The 14,413-nt window shown below is 48.3% G+C and overlaps 1 protein-coding gene across 1 annotated transcript; it reads left to right on the top strand.

Annotated features, from left to right (window-relative positions):
• The first annotated feature begins 468 nt into the window (after positions 1 to 468).
• Positions 469 to 13,432, top strand: ppp2r3a (protein phosphatase 2, regulatory subunit B'', alpha). The gene is made up of 12 exons (XM_056590186.1): positions 469 to 859; positions 2,154 to 2,477; positions 3,605 to 3,708; positions 3,922 to 4,024; positions 4,573 to 4,647; positions 6,850 to 7,093; positions 8,189 to 8,237; positions 8,483 to 8,572; positions 10,129 to 10,304; positions 10,911 to 11,029; positions 11,546 to 11,652; positions 12,484 to 13,432. Exons 1-12 carry the CDS (start codon positions 692 to 694, stop codon positions 12,578 to 12,580), a joined length of 1,656 nt encoding a protein of 551 aa, XP_056446161.1. The 5' UTR covers positions 469 to 691; the 3' UTR covers positions 12,581 to 13,432.
• The last annotated feature ends 981 nt before the right edge of the window (positions 13,433 to 14,413 follow it).

Genomic DNA, 14,413 nt, shown 5'->3' with positions numbered 1-14,413 from the left:
CCGACGAGCTCCTTCTACCCCGGGGAAGAGTGTCTCCCTGCTGGCCGGCGATCGACCAGACCCCCCCGTTCCCCGACCCCGTCACCACCACCACCACCTCCGGCCGCCGTCGGGGGTTCTACTTCAAAAGCCGGCACGATTACAAGGGATCTTTGAGGAATACCCTGATGCACGAAACAACTGGTGGATTACCAGGGCGCAGTAGCCTGCTGTAGGCGTTTTTGTGTGTGTGTGTGTGTGTGTGCGCGTGTGTGTGTGCAGGAGTGCAGGCCGTCTGTTCCTCTTGGGATTATTTTTTTTTCTATATTGTTATGAATGACCGCGTGTGTGCGCTTTGAGCGAATACCGCGTGAGTCGCATGCGTAGGGCCGTGGCGGGACGCCGGACCCCCCCCCCCCCCCACACCCCTCACCCCCCTTGCCCACAACTCTGACACAACCTTTCCCGGCGCATCTGGCTCCTTCAGCTGTCGGTTCCCCCCCCCCAACCTCGCCCCATGTGACACTTTGTCCGGCTACCGTCGCTCCTTACCCCCTTATCGCCCGCTTCACCCGCCCAGCCTGACCGGACCCCGAGTGGCTCACCACCATCGGTCACATTTCGGGTGAGCTCCCTTAGCTGGTCGTCTGACTTCCCTTTTCCCCCGGTGGCCGGTTCGGTCGGGGGTGGGGTGCGCGTCGCTGCCCCCGCCATGATGATCAAGGAGTCGTCCCTGCGAGGGGACCCGGACCTGCGTGGGGAGCTAGCCTTTCTGGCACGGGGGTGTGACTTTGTCCTCCCCTCGCGCTTCAAGAAGAGGATCAAGTGCTTCCAGCAGCTGCAGCTGCAGCAGCAGCAGCAGCAACAGCAACAGCAGCAGGTCAGTGAGGGCACTGGCTAGTGGCAAAGGCTAAACAGGAAGTCAGTCAGCGAAGCGAAGATGCACCTTTGGGCTCACGATACGTGTTGTTGTCGCTTTAAGAACGGTGTAGTCGTGTTGGAGATAACCGAATATTTCTGTCCCTCTCTATCTCTGTGTTGTGGTCAATCTCTTCCTTCCTCTTTAGTTCTCACTATGTCTGTATCTCTCTCACTTTATCTCTTTGTCACACTTGGAAAACATGCACTCTAGCCAACACATTATGTGCATTTATCTGACACTTTCTGAGTGGGAGAGAGAGGGAGAGAGAGGGAGAGAGGGAGAGAGAGAGAGAGAGAGAGAGAGAGAGAGAGAGAGAGAGAGAGAGAGAGAGAGAGAGAGAGAGAGAGAGAGAGAGAGAGAGAGAGAGAGAGAGAGAGAGAGAGAGAGAGAGAGAGAGAGAGAGAGAGAGAGAGACTGACTCTGACTCTATTCTGAGGCAGATACCAGTGAGGTATTTATAGGATGGGCCTGCAGGAATAGAGTGATAGAATGAATGAGGTGGAACTGTGGTGGTGGGAGGTACAGCTGTCCTACTCAATAGACAACCTATGGAGGCCTTGTCTGCACCAAACACAGACTAATTAAGTCTAAACTAATGATGTAAGTACTAAGAGAGCATATTCAGTCCAACTACCTAAAAGAGCTTTCACTTTTGTCTTTTTTTTTGTGTGCGTGCCTGTGTGAGTGTGCGTCCAAGTAATTTTTTCACTTAAAAGCCAGAAAAAGATTTAATGGGTATTTACAAAAATACTAATGGCTGTGCACCAACTATTGGGCTGGGGCACTTCAACCTGAGCCACTGCACTATCCACCTCTCGGAATGTTCCGGTTTTAGTGTTCATGCCAATCACAGAAGCATACAACCTGCAAAAAAGCATACCGGTAAATGTATTGCGTGTTATGAAAGACTAGTCTATGGTGACCTATTGGTGCCTCAAATGGAAAGAAAGCTCCAACAGAAGGGATGCTGTCACTATTATTTGGGTAGGGATCTTGCAGTGATTTCGATTTTAGTACCCAAGACAGTAAGGAGAGGGAAGGAACCAAGGTGGCATCAGGGAAGCCTGCTGGTCAACTCGAAAGCCCAACCTTTCCGTTGGGGTTGACAGTTTGTGGTACAACACTACTACACTGTACGACCCCACCCAGAACACTTGAAATACAAAACACCTGTTTGTATCCCACCCACCACCCTGACCTCTAACTCTCCCCCCCCCCCCACCACCTCCACAACCTCCTCTGCTCCTCCCAGGTCCAGTCCAAACCAGAGAAGAAGCCCGGCACCCCTCCCCCGGCCCCGGCCGCCATCTCCCCGCCCCCCCGGTCCCCCAGCCCCCCCCCTGCCCCTCGCCCTCCTCCCCCCCCCGCGGTGGTGGTGGTGGTGGACCCGGCGCCGGTGCTGCTCCCCCCTCCTCCCCAGTCCGCGATCCACATTCCGAGGTTCTACTACCCCCGCGGGCTGCCCGTGTCGGGCCCGCCCCAGAACCACGACGCCGCCATCGCCGCCGCCGAAGCGGCCTTCACCGAGTTCGAGGAGGAGAAGGCCGACATCTACGAGATGGCCAAGATCGCCAAGGTCAGTGGAGGTCAATATGTGAGGTCACAGGTGACAGCAACCCACGCCCCCTGCCCAGTGGACTGCACCAACCGGTACCGGCTGGTCAGTTGATCCCCCCCCCCCCGGTATAGGTGTAGGTCGACCCTCCCGTTTGTAATGTGACTTTTGGCTCCTTCATTTCGCTTTAAGGATCCATCAACTAATATCCATAGCCTTTTGAACTATTGACCTTATCCTCATAGATAATGACTCCCCAGCCTTTAATATCGAGGCTGCACCTCACAGCTTCCTCGGCTGCCTTTGTTGACGTGGTTTTCGCTCACAGTAGACACAGAGATAGTAGAAATCCGTTTGCGAACACAGGCAACTCCAGTATCAAAATGTATCCGTTACTGTGTGGAAGGAGCAGATATCCTTTAAATAAAAATCATTAAATAAATAGAATCTTGTTAAATCCAAAATTGTATTCCAAATGATCCACTTTATTTGTTGATGTGTTTTACAAAGCATATCCACATTGAATGCATTATTTCCTTCCTCCATCCTAGAGCCATGTTCGCACCAAAAGCAAACCAAATTTCCCACTCGCGCGAGTTTGACCGCACAAACTGCTAGTGCTTACTCATGCGAAGAACGAGGTGCTTACCTCGCGTAAACTCCAACATTTCCCTCCACTAGCAATGGGCGAGATAACCACCATTGCGGCTCTATACTGGTTGTGTCCCGGAGACGTCAGAGAACCCAACGCCGTCGTATCGGGGCTCATAACCGCATCCAGAGGCGCAGCTTGGTGAAGTTCAGGAGCTTTGTGATTCCATCAGGCTTCAGGACGTGACCCATTCATGAGTGACACTGCTTCACACGAATTTCGAGCAAAACACGCGAACAATGCGAATTTCATGTCGTTTGTGCAAGTAGTAGCTTGCGCGATGTGCATCTATTAGCGCCTTAGCATTTCGTTGCGAACGCACCTTGAAGCGGATATGAGTGAAACTGTCCGAACACTAAAACATTCGCAAACACTTAATGATTGACTTCCCTGATCAGATTTGACAGCGTTATGCTATATTTCTAGCTGTTTTTGATTTATTTGTATAAATCTATGTATGCCTTGATCTCGTACTAATCTATGTTGTCTGTTCTAGGCGTGTGGGTATCCCCTCTACTGGAAGGCGCCACTGTTCAACGCCGCGGGCGGGGAGAGGACTGGATTTGTGTCTGTCCACTCGTTTATTGCGACCTGGAGAAAGTAAGACATACATCCGCCCCTCCGCCCCTCCATGCCTCCCTCCCTCCATCCCTGATTCCTCGTCTGACAATGGATATAGTCATTCTCGACGCCCTCCCAATCTCTTTATATGTTGTCCCTCATTTTCCTCTTCTCCTCTCTCTGTCCTCTCTTCCACCCTTCCCTCCTCTCCTCTTCTTCTCCTCATCCTCATCCTCCTCCTCTCTACTGCAGGCTGTTGCACAGTTGCCATGACGACTCATCCATGTTCATCTGTCTGCTGGCGAAGCCCAGCTGTAGCTACCTGGAGCAAGAGGACTTCATCCCACTCATGCAGGTACAAAACACCCACAACGCCAATCAACCAAGCAATCATCTGCAGATGACATCACACCAGTGCAGCGATTGCGAACATGAGTCGTATATTTGCTAGATCAAGCAAAGTAGGTTTCTTGCAGGTTAATGGTGTGTTCAGGCCTAATTGTTTAATAACACGGTATTATCAATCAAGGTTGAGAGGCTAACTTGTTGGTTTTTTCTATCTTGTCTGCACAACCAATTTTCGGCATAGTGACTTGGAAGCTTTTTTAATTGAACATTTTAATCATACACACACTAATGCAAAAAACAAGCTGTCCTTTCTCTATTTTTTTCATCCTTTTCGTAAACCCAGCCACACATACAATTGTTACTGTATGTATCAACCCAACACTGAGCTCAGCTCACAACACCTATCGTCACCTAACTAAATATGGTCAAAACGTTGATGCATACCCATGGTTGGGCAAAATCTGGCTCAGTTGGTGAAAAACTGACTGTAATGAAAGATGATAATGCATGGATGAATGCATTCTTCAAATGTTCTTCGTTCCTTTCCATGTTCAGGATATCGTGGACACCCACCCCGGGCTGACGTTTCTCAAAGATGCGCCTGAATTCCATTCCCGCTACATCACCACGGTGAGGAACGTGTCAAGGATTAGTTAGACGGGAAAATTCTCTGTATTCTTGTATATAACGTTTTTTAAACACTTTATATACACGAACTTTATAATTAAAAAAGTAAGTGCTGTGAGAAATGTACTACAAATCTATTAATTTGTAAGGTTACATTATAGATATCATTGTATTGTTTAATGAATAATTACATCATAAAATACACAACACGTTGACATTTGATTTAATCAGTTACTTGGTAAGATAAATTACCCTAGGCTACATTGTTGTGTCCTTACGTCACATTTAAGTGTTGCGTTTCCCTTTGCTAAGCCAGTTCTACGACAAAGACTAAACTTTATGCGTGCCATTCAGGCTGGAATGTAGAATCAATCGATTGTAGAATCAATCGGAACTTGGAGCTTGATTGGACATTTAGAGTCTCAGTGTGCTGAGTAGTTTGCGCTGTTGTTCCTACTTCTCCACTTGCTGCCGTAACACCAGCAGCCCAACGTCCGTCTGTCTCCTGTGTACGTCTGTCTCCCTGTCTCTCTCTCTTGCACTCTGTCTGTGTCCTATGTATATATCTGTTTCTGTCTTGTGTAGCTAAATGTCTGTAAGTGTGGTCCATCCGTCTGTCTTTCTGTATGTCTGTCTGTCTATCTCGCTATCTGTCTCTTTCTCTATCTTTCTCTCAGTGTGTGTGTGTGTGTGTGTGTGTGTGTGTGTGTGTGTGTGTGTGTGTGTGAATATGCTCATGGTCAGATGTGAATATTGTGAATGCCACCACTGATGATGATGACTCCATGAATAAGAATAGTGAGGTGGTCATGTGACTGTTGTGTAACCGCAACACGCTGCTCGTCGCCGCACGGGGACAACTGCAACGCGTCCAGCATGAAGGGTCCGCAGCTGCCCGCCCCCGTACAGAGAGCTATGCGTTGGATTCTGATTACATCACGGAACACCGTGCCCTCGCCCCCTGACAGCCTCTGGAAACGGAGGACCTTGGCCGCCCGCATGCCCATATTAGCACTGTGTACCCATGTGTAGCGCTGGGCTAGTGTTAGCAGACATGTGTGGCGCTGGGCTAGTAGCATTAGTAGACATGTGTAGAGCTGCGCTAGCGTTAGCAGAGCTTGGCTAGCGTTAGCAGAGCTGGGCTAGCATTAGCAGACATGTGTTGCGCTGGGCTAGAGTTAGCAGAAGTGTGTTGAGCTGGGCTAGAGTTAGCAGACATGTGTAGAGCTGGAGTAGCGGTAGCAGACATGTGTTGAGCTGGGCTAGCGTTAGCAGAGCTGGGCTAGCGTTAGCAGATATGTGTAGCGCTGGCACTGACATCGCCAGAACCATTTGCATAGGTGCATTAATCTGGTACCACTCAATTCATTCTCAATTAAGGGACATTATCAACCGGTGCAGACCAGAATGCCTCTGGACGCAATTGTATAGACCTACAACCAATCAGAGCCACCAAACGTGTGCCACATCAGCGGCAGCCATCTTGGTTGTTTACTAAAATGCCTCAACCGCCCTCCGATAGGGTCGCTCCTCATCGTATTCAACCTGCCCTGAATAAGATATACAGTTGTGATTGGCCCGACCTGTGCCAGGTCTGCTAGAGATCTGTCTGATTACGAGATGGGCCAGACCCATATGCCAGATCAGAGGGGTGCTTTGGCCTAAAGGCTTCGTCATGGTTCCACGTCAGCACAACGCAAGGGAGTTTACAGACCCATTACGTCACATTGCGGACCCTCCTTGCGTCCACCGCAAGGGCCGGACGTGCGCCTCCCAAAAATGTTAACCTTGCGTGGAGGTGACACAGCAGCAAGGAGTGTGATTGGTCCACTCACTAAAACCCGACTCAGAACCAAAACAGGTCACGACTCCGTCAAATCGTCTGCGTGGTCATTGCCTTGCGTCGACATGGATCCATAACCGAGCCTTGATGGCTAATCAGCGGTTCTAGGCCGAAACATAAATGATCACATTCATCAAAACCAAAATAAATAGTGTTTCAACCAATCACCGACAAGGGGTGGGTGCTGTGGGGTTTTGCGCTGCGTTCATGATCGTTTTTACTGGACGCACGAAACGCGGAAAGGGAGGGCCCAGCTGGCTCTGTTTGGGATCTCGCTTCAAATACCAACAGAAGTGAGTTCACCCAACATCGATGATCCAACCTTTAACACTCCTCCTCTGGTCGCTCCCCTCTCTGGGCAGGTGATCCAGAGGATCTTCTACGTGGTGAACCGCTCGTGGTCAGGCCGCGTCACCATGACGGAGCTGCGGCGCAGCAACTTCCTGCAGACACTGGCGCTGCTGGAGGAAGAGGACGACATCAACCAGATCACCGACTACTTCTCCTACGAGCACTTCTACGTCATCTACTGCAAGTTCTGGGAGCTGGACACTGACCACGACCTCTACATAGACCCCAAGGACCTGGCCCGGTACAACGACCACGGTGAGGGGCCCCTCACACAGGTTCAAGATTCAAGAGAGATCCAAGAGAGGGTTTGTGGTCATGAGCACAACAATTACTGCAGCAGTCACTGGCCAAGCAATTCCTCTCAGGCTCAGGCTCCTTCAACAATGACCTGAACTGGACATGGAATAATTTGAATATAATATAAATATATCATTGGCTGTTAATTAAATTGAATAGTGGCAATGAAATAATTAGAATAAAATCAATAGATAATAATAGCTGTAAACGGAATAGAATAGTGGGCATGAAATAAGTAGAATAAAATAAAATTGAATAATAATGCTGAATATTGTACATGGAATATAAAAATGTGAACTATAATATTTATTCGTAATATGAACCTTGGCTGAACAATCCTCGTTCACGTATATTTGACCTTATCAATCACTCACAGGCTTCTACAGTCTCCTTATTGATGCAGGGTTTGTCGTGATCAGGAGTGAATACTTTGCGCAGTTCAGACAGAACAGAGTCGTCCGCCTCCAAAGAGACCGCTCCCTGTTTAATTGAATAGATGTATTATATTAATTACGGTTTGTAAAACAGGCTTTAATGATAGTATTTAAGTCTAATAGTAGCCTGTACTATGAGAGCCTATAGTCTATTTTCTGTCAAATTGAATGCAGATGCTTAAAGGAACCGACACGCACACTGTGGTCATGTAATGATAATGATGATGGGTAGTTTAGCGGAAGCACAAAACCTTTGCTATAGACAGCTGTGGGAAAATCCAATAAGCCAATTGGTTGTATTCAACTATCTTAACCACGCAGAAGTTACCAAATATGAGGCATCATTGATAATATTCTACATATTAAAAAATATCATACCTGAATCTGAATCGAGGTCACCTCATCGAGAATTTTTTTTGGACGAATAACTACGTACAATAGAAAAGTTAAAACCTATTTACTTTTTTATTTATTTATCAATTTATTAATTTTTTCTTTGCTAACCACTTGTTCACATCTTGCCTGGTACACGGTGTATCGGGGGCTTTTGTTCACAGACACGTCTGAATTATCTTCTCTACTCAAACCGAGTCACACTACAACTTTCTGTCATTCACAGCTTCTTCCAACAGGATAATTGAACGAATGTTCTCAGGAGCAGTCACCAGGTAAACACACAGCTATGCTCACAAATGCAGGCACACACACACCTTTATTCACTCAGAGTGCTTATACAGACATACAAAAACATAATATATATACATAAACTCATAGACACACACACATTCACACTCACACTCTCTCTCACACACACACACACAAACACACGCACACACAGACAAAGGGTTGTGTTACATAGGGTCACAGCTGCAGGTCTGGTCAATGCTAACTGGTGATTGCTTCTGGTTGCCAGGGGCAACTCGGTACAGAGGGAGAACAGGATGAGCTACGCCGAGTTCGTCTGGTTTCTCATCTCTGAGGAGGACAAGAAAAACCCCACCAGGTACTCCCCTCTCTGCATGGTACTGGGAGATATATGTTACCACTACGGCTGGGCTACTTCTGTACTGTTTTTTGGATCGTCGGTTCATTGGATGTGCCGGTATGATGCAACACTCTGAATGAACCATTTCATGTAACCTCAAGCTCCAAGCACATGGCCCTGTCAGGACAAACGTCAAATAATGTTTAAAATTCATTCCGAAGCGGTGCATTAGCACCCGTATATCGATCGCGCGAGTGGAAGTAGTGTCTTATAGTGTCAAATTGAATACACCTGGGTGACTCGCCACACCGTACATGTGTACAGTGTAAAAGGCAAACCCACCCAGCATTGGTTTCCCCTTCATCTTCTCCCATTTCATGCGGGTTGTATCTTGGCCTGCTTACCGAGTCTTCAGGATGCCTGGCTCCTCTTCAACAGAAAGGCTCGTCGAGACTGGTGCCCCTCGTGCCACATTACTGTGGCTGATAGAACAGCCAGAGTGGTAGGGATAGAGGATGGCATGGCTGACTCCTATCTGCCCCCGTTCGTTATGGCGGCAGGTCGAGCGCCAAGAAGGAGTGGCTTGGACCTGGCCTAAACTTGGACGAGGAGCAAGATGGGAGATACCTCGCCCCCCAGGGTGGGCACTTTGGCGTCCCATTTGGCAGAGATGAAGGCTTTCCTGCTATATCTGCAGCCGGTTAGTGTCCGGCCAGAAGAGGTTCCACATCCAGCTGAGCCTGTGTCTCAATTTGAGGCAGACTGTTTGTGCTCGCCTGCCCTCAACAACTGAGTCCATCTGGGATGAGGGCTTCTTGTCTACCTGGGCATCAGACAACCTCTTTCGGATAACGAATAGCTTAGCAGAGACCACCTCTCAGGCCCACACAGGAACTGCTTGCAGGCCAGTACAGCCACAGTCAAGCTAGCCATGGGGATGGCTTTAGCAGATCGGGGATCAGACTTCCCACTTGCAGAAATGAGTGAGTTCCAGAGACACTATAGCTATGCAATATGCCGGTAGCTATGGGCTGAAGCATATGCCCAACATACAGCACTGAATGTGTCTTTGCAGCTCAGTTCCTCTTATCTGCATCGTGTTCTCCAGGCGCTTAAGGTGGGGCCAGGACAGAGCAAGCCCTAGAATGCAATTTCCCGGCAAACAGGCAGCAGCTTTCAGGCCTGCTTAGGGAGAAAAGTGGGTTTTCGATCGCCAGCTCGCACTGGTAGCCAACAGAGTACTCTGGTCTGCTGAGCGGCACACCAAGGCCCCGAACTGCGAGGCGCTGCCTCTCCAGAACTTTCACTGTCGTGGAGGCAGATAATGACAAGTGAAGGTCGCTTGTCAGATGCTTCTCCAGGCTGCCTAGGAAACGCTATATCCTACACTGGCCCAGGGTTAGGACTACAATTCTGACGCAGACTTCCCAACACAGACCTTTTGACCCAATAACTATCGATAACTTATTGACGATTTCAAATGATTATATTTCTCTTTCTCTCTCCCTCTCCCTCTCCCTCTCTCCCTCTCCCTCTCCCTCTCTCTCTCTTTTTCCCTGTCTGTCTGTCTGCAGCATAGAGTACTGGTTCCGCTGCATGGACATGGATGGAGACGGGGTCCTGTCCATGTTTGAGCTGGAGTACTTCTACGAGGAGCAGTGTGAGCGCATGGAGGGCATGGGCATCGAACCCCTGCCCTTCCAGGACCTGCTCTGTCAGATGCTCGACCTGGTCAAGCCAAAGAGCCAGGGTCAGTCTCCCCTTCCATCCTCCTTATCGTCTTCCTTCTCTCCTTTCGTACATCTGTCCAGCTATCCCTCCATCCTTCTTTGTTCTCTCCCTTTCTCCATTCGTTACGTCTCCCCTTCCATCGTTCCGTTCTCGTTCCTTTCTTCAATCTGTCCTTCTTTCCTAGCTTCCCTCACTCCCTCCTCCCTTCCCTTTGTTCTGTTTGTTCCTTGGTTCGTTCCTTCATTCATCTCTTCTATCCTTCGCATCCTTTGCGCCCTCCTTCCTTCCGTCCTCCCTCATCTGTCCGTCCTTCCTTCCTTGCTCCCCTCTTCTTCGCATCATTGGTTCCATCCAAACTCTCTACCTTGTATCCACCTTTCCTCCCATCTATGAATCAATATTTTTTTCTTCCCTACCTTTCATCCATCTGTCCATCGATCCTTCCATCCAGATTTACTGTGTCTGTGATCAATAAAAAATACTATCTTATCTTGCCTCTCTTCCTCCCTCTGCCCTTCCTTCCACCTATCCTATCTTGCCTTTTGGCTCCCAGGTCCACCTCTTCCCTAACACCATTCATGCCTGATGTCCATGTCTGTGATTGTGCGTTGTTTTTTCCCTGCAGGTAAGATCACCCTGAGTGACCTGAAGCGATGCCGGATGGCTCATATCTTCCTGGACACCTTCTTCAACCTGGAGAAGTACCTGGACCACGAGCAGAGAGACCCCTTTGCTCTGCAGAAGGTCTGCTCCCTCTCAGCTACAGCAACGATAGATTGGCTAGAATAGTATAGAATAGAATAGATTAGAATTGGCTGTACTGTGATTGCACTTGTAAATGTAAATGTCATCCACAAATGTAAATGTCATCCATGTCTGACTTCCTTGTTCCTTTACCCTGGTTCCTGCCTGCCTGGAATTATCTTTTGAGAAAGATGGTTCAACACTGAAACTATTGTTGAACTTAAAGAAAAGATCTATCCTGATTCCTGTATAGTACTGTGTTTGTTAGATTTTCAAGAGTGGAACACGTATTGAAAACCATGCTCATACTGATGTTGCCCACTGTGTTTGTGTGTGTGTGTGTGTGTGTGTGTGTGTGTGTGTGTGTGTGTGTGTGTGTGTGTGTGTGTGTGTGTGTGTGTGTGTGTGTGTGTGTGTGTGTGTGTGTGTGTGTGTGTGTGTGTGTGTGTGTGTGTGGTTGTGTCTGTCTGTGTGTGTGTGTGTGTGGTTGTGTCTGTCTGTGTGTGTGTGTTTCAGGACATTGACACTGAGGGTCCAGAGCCATCTGACTGGGATAAGTATGCGTCTGAGGAGTACGAGATCCTAGTGGCCGAGGAGACCGCCAACGAGCAGCTACACGATGCGTAAGACACAGCACGCTCATACACACACACATGTACACACACATGTACACACACATGAACACACACATGTACATACACACACACACATGTACACGCACATGTACATACACACACACACATGTACACGCACATGTACATACACACACAGACACACATACACACACACACACGTACATACACATACACACACACACACACACACACACACACACACACACACACACACACACACACACACACACACACACACACACACACACACACACACACACACACACACACACACACACACATATACAGCACACATACACACAGAAGCACACACACACAACAGCATGAACAGATGCAGCATTCAGACTCACAAACTACAGGCACGGGTATGTCATTCAAACAAGCATTAAACATAGGTGCACAAAAACGTGCGCACACAAGGGCTTCGATTTGCGTGGGGGCCAGGGGTCGTGTCCCCACCAATGTCAAATGACGACTGAAAGGGCCCCACCAATATTGAAACAAAAAAACAAAAAAAAATATTGAAACGAAAATACACACACACACACACTCACACACTCATCACTCACATGCGCGCACACTGGGTTCCAACATGCAGCTCTATGCATGTTCCAACATCGTGTAAGACATGTAACCTGAAACATTTGCAGGAGCTAAGTAATGCAGACACACACAAACACAGCTGCACCCTTGTTGTTTTGTGAACACGGGTCAGAAAACACCCTCTTTGTGTGGGTATTTTTTCTGCTGAGTCATAATTGCGTTTCTCAGAAAGCAGCGCAGCTTTACCGGCCTCGTGCGTGTGCTTCGATTCAACAGGTCCTTCGATGACGACTACGAGTCGGACGAGCTCCAAGTGCCCGGGGACATTGGAAATAAGATGGAGAAACTGGTGATTTCAGACCTCACCGCGTGAAGAAACATCCAGTCTGGGGACTCCCCGAAAGACCCCCCTCAGCCCTGTCAACTCTTCCACTGCCCAAGCAGGAGGCACAGAGTGGGACCCCCCCTCGCCCCCTGAAGACGATGTTGAGAAATGTCCCCTGAATTGATCCACTGTTGATGATGATGATGTGTGTGAGATGTGTGACCTTTAAGCCAAGACACTCTTCTGGTGCAATAATACATCTGTTTTCAAACAGAGATAAGAAAACGAGGGGCGTGAGTGAAAGGGGAGGGGGGGGGCTTGTGAATTCACTAATCTCTGGGAAACAAACAACAAAAACATTTTCTGTTGTGTCTTACCCTACCGACAATCTCATGAGGAGACAATCGTATATATATCCTATTTTTGTGCTACATTAAGTATTAACGTTCTCCTCACACGACTGCCAGCATAACTTTTTTTGGTCGGCACAGACCTGCATGGACACGGTTGATGGACAAACTTTTCCCTTTGAAGAAAATGTATCAATCGTCCAGCCACAGCCAAGACATACACCCTTTGGTGGAGAAAAAATCAACATATTTCCACCACCATTTCACACTCCCTCTGTCCCCCCCTGGTGGCCGGCCGCCGCAACTGCAGGCCGAACAGGTGACACGCGACCCGTCCCACTGACTACACTACGACGACAGGCGAAGGGAGCAGAGTTCACGGAGCAGGCCGTTTCTATTTTTAGAACGCCAGGCAATCTGCTGATTGTTTTGCGACACTCCTGGAATCCCTTTGTCGAGGCTTGAAACCTGCCCGGGGAGCGTGCAGTACGCACATGGGAGCCGGAATGTTCCGCCCATGTCCTCAATCACCCCCCCCCCCCCACCCCCACCCCTCCTCCCTCCTATTTTTTTCAATGTCGCTCAAGGTATGCTCATTCTGTACATAGAATAACATTTTAAAGTAAAAAATACTAAGGACTAAAAATGAAGACACGTCACACTCTCTGGTAGAGTTGTACACACATTTCCACCCCGGAGACCCAGAGGTTTTTCCGAAATGAAGACACTTGTGAGATTCAGCCTTTTTGTTTGCATTAGGAGTGGACTAGTTTCCATGAATTCACCCGCCACCCCCCCCCCCCCCCCCCCCCCCCCCATACCCTCACACCCTTGCAGTTGCACAACGCATACAGTGTTTTACCTTTTGCCCAATCGATTGTTACCAAAAAAAAACATGCGTGTGCTCGTCGGTGTAACTACTCCCCTTCGATTATTATAAAACCCCTTGTTTGCTGTGTTTTTTTGTACGTCCTACATTTCAGTTCGCCTCTCAAAAACATTTAACTTATAACTTTTGTTATTTAGCGGATGCTCCACGGTTTCAGGAAAGTATTTTTAATATAAATATTCTGAAGGTTCTTTATTTTAATGTATGTAATCATTCTCACCCTGCTGCATATTCAAGACACACTGGCCTGTTTCTTTCGCTCCATAATTACCTTGCTGCATTCACCGGGAAAAGTGCATGTGTTTGTTTATTTGTGTGTGTGTGCGTGTGCGAGAACTACCCTTACTGTGTGTTGCTTATAAAATCTTAGATCTAGGGGTGTGTTCTGAGGAGCGTGCTAAGTTACTGAGCAGTGTGCAGCAGTTTGATAGAAAATAACCGTTGCCAAGAGAACAGTGTTCTCGGGGGCTGACAAAAGCGCTCTCCCTTGTTTTACTCTTTTCATTAGCACGGGGAGAACGCTTGTCCTCGAGGGCTTGGAGTTCACCGGCTCTTCCTGGGTGATACACACACATTCACACGTGACACTTAACGGCATACACAGGCACACACACGCAGACAGACTTGAATACACATATGAAT

Source organism: Gadus chalcogrammus, chromosome 5, assembly GCF_026213295.1.
Source record: "Gadus chalcogrammus isolate NIFS_2021 chromosome 5, NIFS_Gcha_1.0, whole genome shotgun sequence".
NCBI lineage: Eukaryota > Metazoa > Chordata > Actinopteri > Gadiformes > Gadidae > Gadus > Gadus chalcogrammus.
This window is presented reverse-complemented; position numbering and strand designations above follow the sequence as displayed.

What these genes read in the sequence shown, in the direction of transcription:
- ppp2r3a (XM_056590186.1), top strand. Translation starts at nt 692, where the DNA reads ATGATGATCAAGGAGTCGTCCCTGCGAGGGGACCCGGACCTGCGTGGG. An exon ending in GGCCCGGTACAACGACCACG is followed by an intron (nt 7,094 to 8,188) that starts GTGAGGGGCCCC and finishes TGTCATTCACAG; the next exon opens with CTTCTTCCAACAGGATAATT. An exon ending in GACAAGAAAAACCCCACCAG is followed by an intron (nt 8,573 to 10,128) that starts GTACTCCCCTCT and finishes GTCTGTCTGCAG; the next exon opens with CATAGAGTACTGGTTCCGCT.